At 53.2% G+C, this 8,011-nt stretch overlaps 4 protein-coding genes across 4 annotated transcripts; 1 reads left to right on the top strand and 3 right to left on the bottom strand.

Moving 5' to 3' along the window:
• Nucleotides 1-28: 28 nt before the first annotated feature.
• On the bottom strand, nucleotides 29-811 carry PODANS_3_6320 (uncharacterized protein; the record flags this gene model as incomplete). Its single annotated transcript, XM_001909400.1, has 1 exon — nucleotides 29-811. A coding segment is annotated over one exon (783 nt), but the record flags the coding sequence as incomplete, so codon positions are not given.
• Nucleotides 812-1,297: 486 nt separating this feature from the next.
• PODANS_3_6310 (uncharacterized protein) lies at nucleotides 1,298-2,785 on the bottom strand (the record flags this gene model as incomplete). Its single annotated transcript, XM_001909399.1, has 1 exon — nucleotides 1,298-2,785. The coding sequence occupies one exon, from the start codon at nucleotides 2,783-2,785 to the stop codon at nucleotides 1,298-1,300; it is 1,488 nt and encodes a 495-aa protein (XP_001909434.1).
• Nucleotides 2,786-6,296: 3,511 nt separating this feature from the next.
• Nucleotides 6,297-6,890, top strand: PODANS_3_6300 (uncharacterized protein; the record flags this gene model as incomplete). Its single annotated transcript, XM_001909398.1, has 1 exon — nucleotides 6,297-6,890. One exon carries the CDS (start codon nucleotides 6,297-6,299, stop codon nucleotides 6,888-6,890), a length of 594 nt encoding a protein of 197 aa, XP_001909433.1.
• A 258-nt stretch (nucleotides 6,891-7,148) lies between these two features.
• Nucleotides 7,149-7,942, bottom strand: PODANS_3_6290 (uncharacterized protein; the record flags this gene model as incomplete). Its single annotated transcript, XM_001909397.1, has 2 exons — nucleotides 7,149-7,473; nucleotides 7,542-7,942. The coding sequence occupies 2 exons, from the start codon at nucleotides 7,940-7,942 to the stop codon at nucleotides 7,149-7,151; spliced, it is 726 nt and encodes a 241-aa protein (XP_001909432.1).
• Nucleotides 7,943-8,011: the final 69 nt, after the last annotated feature.

The following is an 8,011-nucleotide window of genomic DNA, read 5'->3' as shown; positions in this document are numbered from 1 at the left end:
ACACCCTATCCATCCCCCCTCCAAAAAACTCCTTCCTCCTCCTTGCCTTTTCCACCACAACCCCAAAGTCGTCCATCACGGGATAAACCTTCTCCGCCTTCCCTCCCTTCATAACCCGCTCAATAATCGTCTCATTCAAATAAGCCAGCATCTCCTCGTAGTTGAAAACTTCCGAGATGGGCAACAGAAACGAGCTCAAAAAGCGGTAGGTGTGACATGGTTGGTGGACGTATGATTTTATCATTTGGCAGCGGTTACATTGGCCGGTGGACGACGACGACGACGAAGAAATGCACACCGGGCAGTGAGACGTGAAATTGGTTGTGACCTCTTGACGGAGGGGGTCCATAACAGGGGAGGGTTTACTTGGGCACGGTGGCTCGGGTCGTGAGAGTGAGAGTAACTGTTGTGATGATGGCTGTGTGGGTTGGGTGGAAGCTGTTGGGGTTTGAAACTGATGCTGCTGCTGCTGCTGGGGGCCGGAAGAGGCAAGTGATGTCTCAGAGTAAAGCTGCTGATTCGGAGGGTTGAAATGTCCTCTTATCTTCATTTTGGGCGGGGACATGGATTGGTCTTGAGTTGCTGCTGGAAATGATGACTTCTCTGGCTGTCCGAATGAATATCGCGGTGGCGGGCCTTGAGGGTGGTGGTGGTGGCGATGGGATGCGACGGAGGGGCCTGTTCTGCTTGTCGCGTCGCTTCCCCCGCCTGCTTCGGAGGGTATGGCGTTGAGCCATGAGGGGATTCGGCGTGTGCCGGTTGTGCGGTAGTGGGAGTGCGAGTTGTCGTTGTTGTCGTTTGGGTTTTCCATTTGGATGATGTCGAAAAGTCAGAAGCGGTCGGAGTGAGGTTCACGATGTTCAAGACAACAGCTTGAATAGGGGGTTCCGATCTATGCCGTCACTGACGTGAGATAGTGCCAGCAAAATCCTATGCCGTGTGACGGCCCTAATTGGTAAGAGAACCGGATCTTGGACTGAGAGTGGCAACTTGACTGGGTCCGAAAGCTCTCAACGCAAAAGCCTGCAAAACCGGTTGACAACACCATGGAAATTGTTTAAACCGATGAAAATGGGGCTGGCGACACCTAATATTTACATGATCGCCTGATCGGGTTAGGTTGCCCTGACAACCTGCTGGGCATGACTCTTCAACCAACATGAAAGGGGTATACATATCTCTAAACAGAAAACCCCGCCGTATCCTGACCCTATCCATCCAACCATCCCAGTATCCTAGTCATTCATGTACACGTTATTGTGTGAATCAATCACAACCATTTTTCTCTGTCATCTTCCTATTTCTTCTTGTTTGATGCCGGTGTTCTGTTCCGCAATCTTCCAAGCCATGTCGACTGTGGCTTTTCTTCCTTCGGACTCTCGTGCTCGAGACTGAAACTGCCCGAAAACATGCCGGTCAGTTCGTTTCTCGGGTCATCCGGACCTGGCTGCGCAAAGAAGGTTGCTGGAGCAAATTCTGGCGCGGGCTCATAGTGCCGACTGCTAGTCAACTGCTTCTGGGGCGTCCCAGTGCCCCGGAACTGGATTTCTTGACCTTGCACCGGGCTTGGTCTCAGTCTTGGTTGGTTCGGAGGGTTAAATGCTCTCTGCGCAGGCGTTACTGGAGCCGGCGGGACTTTGTACCAGAACGGACCCTTCTTGGGTTCTACTGGGGCAGCCCCAAACGGCTGAGCCTTGCGTTGGCCCTGAGTGCTGAAAGCGCGATGCGAGGAGACCTGCTGTTGCGGTGGCGCTGGCTCCCACTCCATTTCTGCAGAATAATTGACCTGCCTTTGAGGGGGGTCCTGAAAAAAGGACGGTGAGACAAGATTCATCGAGTCAAGCTCTTGAATGCTGGTAAGAGAGTTGGTAAGCTGCTGGGCTTCCAGGGTATGTGTAAAGCCCATTCGTGGTGCACGCGGCTCATCCCTCGCGCGTCTGATGGGTGACAAATCATAGACAGTAGATGCTGCTGTGCTTGGTCGTTTTGGTTCTGGAGGGGAGCTCTCAATATGCTCCAGCTCATCCAACAGATCTCCCAGAGACTTTATGGTGTCCTTCTTCGCACTGGAGGCTCTGGGTTTGGCTCCGGAAGAGGCAGGCGTCTTCTTCGCGACTGGTCTCCCCCGTAATGAGGACTGGTTTGATTGTTTCGCGGTTGGTTTGATTACAGGCAAAGGCTTGAGGCCGACCGATTGCCATGACATCAAAAATAGCTGCTTGCTGATTAGTATTTGATCTTGGACATGAATAGATGGATGGATAGCACATACTATGGTGGCAGCAGTCGCGCCGATGATTTGCAAATCGGTTTGGAAGGGCAACTTCCGCAAAGCAGCATTTGCAGAGCCTGGAGCAACACGTAGATATATACGCGAGAAGACGGCAATAAACTGAATCAAGTACCAGCGAAATAGCCCAGTAATCTGCCTGCTGTTTCCAGCTATCATATCCAACAACCGTGGATTCCACCACATCCCCAAAACTGTGGCTCCAATGCTCCATTTCAGCAATGTGTCTGACAATGGCAGCCAAGAGGAATATGGGATCTGGTTGGTGTTTGTGGTAGAGAGCAAACTATGCCACACAAGTTGTAACACGAAGCCCGACACCCACAGCAATCTCCCAATGCCGTTCAGTATCTTTATAGGCATCCTCGACTGGATGTAAATCTTGCGCCGAATGTTGGAATTGCGGTCCATCATGCGCCGAAGGGTATCGGTCTTGGCTGTGTAGGCCGCCTGGTCTAGACGCTGCCGGACTTTGGGCTCACACTCGGCACACATCTGGGGATAGATGCGCTCTTGGGTAATGCGAAACTCATCAAACCGGCTCTCTCGCTCCCCGTTGTCTGAATCGTCGGACTCGTCGGAATCGGGAAGATATTGGGCAAGACTGGCACTCAAAAGACGTTGATTGTTTAAGCACGTCTTGCAAAAGACTGAGTTGGCCGGGCTTGCTGGAGGGGACCCAGGGCGTGGGACAGCGTATCGAGGTGCGGGCGTCGAAGTATTAGTTCGTGCCACTGGAGGGTTGACCGGCTCGCCATTCTAGCGTCATGTCAGTATAGAGGGGGACTTTGACAGGAATGATAGAACTCTACCCTATCGCGATAGTTGTCGGCATCACAAGAGAGACATCGGAAGTGTGTTGTACTGCCATCGTTGCGCAGTTTGGTGGTGTGGCCACAGTAAAAGCACGACAGGTACTGCGGTCCAAATAGGCGTCGCGGCGGCATGGTTATTTGATGTTTGGTTGAATCGGCATATCGAGACGCGATTGACCAAAGGAAGCGACAGAAGCAATGTGATCGTGGGGCAGTTCCAAAAGGTGTTTCCAGGAAAGCTAAAGAGGGAGGGAGCTTGCGCGGCGATTCTGCCGGGCGGTCGTGTTTTCCAGCAGCACTCAAATGCGTGGTCGAAAGGGGAATGCATTTCCCCACAACACCGTCATTGTGTCTTGGCACAAGGCACGGACCACGTGTGCCTGAATTCGTTACTTGTAATTGCACATCTTTGTAACTTGACCCACCACATCGAATTGCTGGCCTCTTCACGACTTTGACTTACAACTTCAGCTTCCATTCTTCAAATTCGGTAGCGGGAGGATTCTCTTACTGTACAGCAAGCTGCTAGAATATTGAGTTCAGAAACTCCAAGCCAGCGAGCACAGACTCTCCCAGTTCAACGACGAGACAGAGAAGCCAGATTGGGCTTTTGAGCGTCTCAATTCACACCACAACCAGTTCGTCTCCCACCGCAGGCCTGCTGTAGCTTCTCGACTCATTCGTTCTTGAACAAGTTACTAACTGGCCGCCAGCAAGATCAATTTCACTCAGACATTAGATGAACAACACCTGCCATCTTGCACCATACGCACATTACCCCAGAACAGCCGTCACCCATTTCACCTTTGAGCATTGCTGTATTTGATTCGCAAGTTCAACACAGACTTGGTGTCTGGAGCATCCAACTGCATATTTTCATCCGAAACCGGGTTTGAAAGTCTCCAAGTATATGTCGACAATCTTTCTTCAGCAGCTGGCCAACATCAGCCCGAACCCAACCTCGAAAGGGGCTCAGGGATCAATCTCTTGGCATCAACACCACAGACCGCCCAACATCACCACCACCACCACCACCATCCCCGCCGCTTAGTCGACAACCTCAATTAGTCGCCCCCCATTGATTCTCGCGATAATAGACTCAAGTCACTGCCATAATGGACCCGCATCTTTCTGACCGGGGCGAGAGCCAGGCAGCGACTCATAAACCCGTCGACAGCCTCGCAGACCAGCCAGGCTTTCCCCAGAACAACCGGCAACGAGAAGGGCGAAGCCCAGCAGAGCAAAACTTGGAGCCACCGGCTTCAGATTTCTTTTCGTCATCACCACAATCAGTGCCGCCTTCAGATCTTGTTCCTTCCTCGCCACAAACAGTCCCAACTTCAGATCTCAGTTCTTCCTCTTCACAGACAATCCTGACTTCAGACCTCAGTTCTTCATCAACGCTGCCATCGAAGCCTTTGTCGCCACGAGAACGGCCCTCGCCACAAGTTTCGGCAGCTCAAGAAAAAGCCTCACTGGTGTCACCTGCCAGACCGCAAGAAACAGCTTCGCCGTCGCCATCTCCACCAAAGTCAGCACCTCCAGCGGAAGAACAAGACGAGATCAAAATGCTCGAGTCGATCGATGAGATGGGGGGTGAGGGTGGTTTGCTCGGTGGTAAGTAGAACTATCGTCTTTACATCACATGTCCTCGGACTAGGGACCTTGAAAAAAAAATGAGAGATCATGTTGTTCTACGACTTGACAAAATCAGGGGCCAGGTTACTCTTCGACTTTGAAGATTTCACATCGACCCGTGGGAGAGCCCAGTTCCACTTTCCAAGACGTGATGTCAGGTCCTGAGAAAGCTCTTCTCGGGCTTCATCTCAGAGACACAAAAAAGGCACACATTGTCAACTTCGAATACTCAAGTTCTAGGACGACTCGTCACATTTCTCATGACTTGCAGCTCCTTTGGAGGCGGAGTTCTCACTATTCAAGATCAAACCCCAAATCGTATGAAAACAGACATGAAACAGCTTGCTAACAATTTACCTTTGTGAAAAAAAAATAGTTTTCCTCGCGCTCTTGTGTGCGTTTGTCGCGGCTGCTGCAGCCGTTGTCAAGTTGTCTTGGCCCGCGCTCGCGACTTTAGTCGTGGCCGGTTGCTCGGGTGTGGCTGTAAGTTATTCTTTTTCACTTCTCAGGTTATTGTTGCAGCTTGCCGTTGAGGGATCGGAGTGGCTCAGGCGAGAGGTGGGGATGTCTGGGGGAGCAAAGGGGGACAACAAGTGCTGTCTGCTTTTGGCGGAATGTGATCGAGCAAAGTCGAAGTGTCTCATGTAGTCTCCTTCCAAGAGTCTGTCGATCGGGGATCTTCGTGGGCGCCATTCTCCCGAGCCGTTATATGGGGTTTGGTGCTTGGTCACGTCTGGGAGCGGTTTCTTCTGCCCAGCTCCTTTTTATCTTTTCTACTTCTGAAGTGGTTTTCTATTGCAAGAACTTCTTCGAGTCATTGCATCCCCCTTGTTCTTTACCTCACATTCATGCCGGCGATCAAGACCACTCAAAATGTTTCCTTTCGAGAGCGCTTGATGAATGTCGCTGTCAAGCTCATTCCTACCTACACACAGCATATCATATTCAATTCTGTTTTTTGGCAAACAATGGTTCTGCCTTTCGCTAGCTTACTCTCACTTGTCTTCTTGGATGCATCCTCTATACATACATCTCCTTTTCCTCATTTACACCTCTCTATCATCCGCACCGTGTTCTCAAATTTGTCACACTTCACAATGCACTCATCAGTCAAGTTTTCCTTCCTCTCCTATTGGAAACTTGCGAGGGAAAATCTACCCTCGCGACCAAGCACGCTTCAGTAGCCTTGTCCCACCTCTAGTGAGGACAGCGGACGATCGTCTGTTTTTACGCAGTGGAGTCGTGGATGCCTGCCCTTACCGGCGCCTCCTTGGGGTCGTCGTTCGGCTTCCGCGGAGGTTCACCTCCCCAGAGCCGGCGGCGGCTTGTAAAACTGGAGGGGTGCCCTGTCCCAGACCGTTTGCTAACCGACCTTTCCTCGCCAGTACCGCCATCAAACCCTTGTCTCCTCCCGCCGCCGTGCGCGCGGTGGTCTGTTTCCCGCGCTGGCCCGCGGTGCTGTCCCGGTCGCCTCCTCGCGCGGTGACGGCATCCTCGGGCGTGTGCCCGCCTACTTCCTCTTCGTCTTGGGGTCGGGCGGGCACACGACCGAGATGTTTGAAACCATCAAGAACTCGTTCTTGCCGTCGCCGGCGCAGCACCGGCGCTATGTGATTACGAGCGGAGATGGGGATTCCTTGCGGCGGTTGTTGAGGTTGGAGTCGTTGCTGGACCGGGCTGTTCTCGGTTCTGTGGCCGGTGGTGACAAGGCTCGGGTTGGCACCCGGGATATGTTTACAATTCCGAGGGCGAGGAGGGTTCACCAGCCTTTTTGGACCGCGCCGTTTACGAGTTTGGTTACGGGGGTGGGGGCGGTGAAGGCGTTGAGCACGGTTCCTAGGTCGAGGAAGGGGGAGGGGTATAAGTGGCCGAATGTGATTGTTACCAATGGGCCTGGGACGGGGTTTGTGGTCGCTTTGGTTGCGTACATCCTCAAGCTACTCGCCGTTGTTCCCCAAGACGGCTGCAAAGTGGTTTACGTGGAGAGCTGGGCGCGGATTAACAGCTTGAGCCTGACGGGCAAGATGTTTTACTGGAGCGGCATTGCGGAGGTGTTTGGGGTTCAGCATCGGCAGCTGTGCGACAAGTATGAGGGGGTGGTTTATGTCGGGGAGGTCGGGGCTGCCAAGGGGGCGAGGATGGGGTGAGCTGGGATGGATGTTTGCGTGTTTGGCGGGTTAGCATTGCTTTCATGAATTCAACGATACCCCGTCCTCGTTTGTCCAATACGAACATAACCAGCGATCCTGAACCTGTGTACAAATTTTGTGATCTCTACCCTCCCAAACCACCCATAATTTTGCATGTATACACAGAGAGCCACACCCGAACAGTTTCTCTACTGTCCGTCTCTCCAGCTCCCTTCAGGAAGCTAACAACAACCCACCCACTCACTCACTCACTCTCTACACATCGGCAGCCTCCTCAGCCTCCACCTCGGGTAAATCAATATCATTCGCGTAGGCCGCCTGCCTCTCCATCTCCTGCCCTTCAATCTCCTCCCCAGCCCACTTGAGCCAGTTGTTGTACTCCTTGTCCTCGAGCTCCATGCCGACCTGGTTGACCGTCTTGCCAAAGTAGGCGCCGTAGGCCCTCGCTTCTTCCTGGGCTATCCTGGCCTCTGTCTCCTCGAAGCGGCGGAGCTTGTAGAACTCCTTGCGGGCAACGTCGTAGGCTTGCGCTCGCGTCATTTTGGCGTGTTGCATGAGGTATAGTTGGCGTTGGACGACACTGTTTTCTGTCAGTTATCACTCTTTGGTTTTTTTTTTTTGTTCTTTTTCAAGCAGGGGGTGATGTACCTCTCTCCAGACAACTTCATCCCCGGCTGTCGGAGTCCTTTGCTCCAATCCCGATACCGAGCGTCCTTGCCGTCGATTTCCATGAGGAGCTTGGGCCGGGCGAGTTCCCATGGGTGGTCGGAGTAGAATTGCTTGCGGAGGCGGTCCTCGGGGTGCTCGATCTTGGTTGGGCGGTAGAGGTTTTTCGGGGGGGTCTTACGTGATTTGGGGAGGCGGACGGGCAGGAGGGCGTGCTGGGCTGGGTAGGGTCGTGTCCAGATTTCAGAGGGGGGGATGTTGGCTAGGGCGGCGACCCAGGGGGGGGAAGGGTTGTAGGTTTTTGGGTAGACGGTCGAGGCTAGGGATTCGGTGGCTGTCTGGTGGACGCGCGAGGCGAGGAGGCGGGAGGGGCCGCGGGCCATTTTGATGGAGGACTACTCCCCGGGAGGGAGGAGGATCTGGTGAGAAATTGGGGAGGGGATTGTGGTGAT

Source organism: Podospora anserina, chromosome 3 (assembly GCF_000226545.1).
Source record: "Podospora anserina S mat+ genomic DNA chromosome 3, supercontig 2".
NCBI classification, from domain to species: domain Eukaryota; kingdom Fungi; phylum Ascomycota; class Sordariomycetes; order Sordariales; family Podosporaceae; genus Podospora; species Podospora anserina.
The sequence above is the reverse complement of the archived record's forward strand: the minus strand, read 5'-3'. Positions and strand labels throughout refer to the sequence as shown.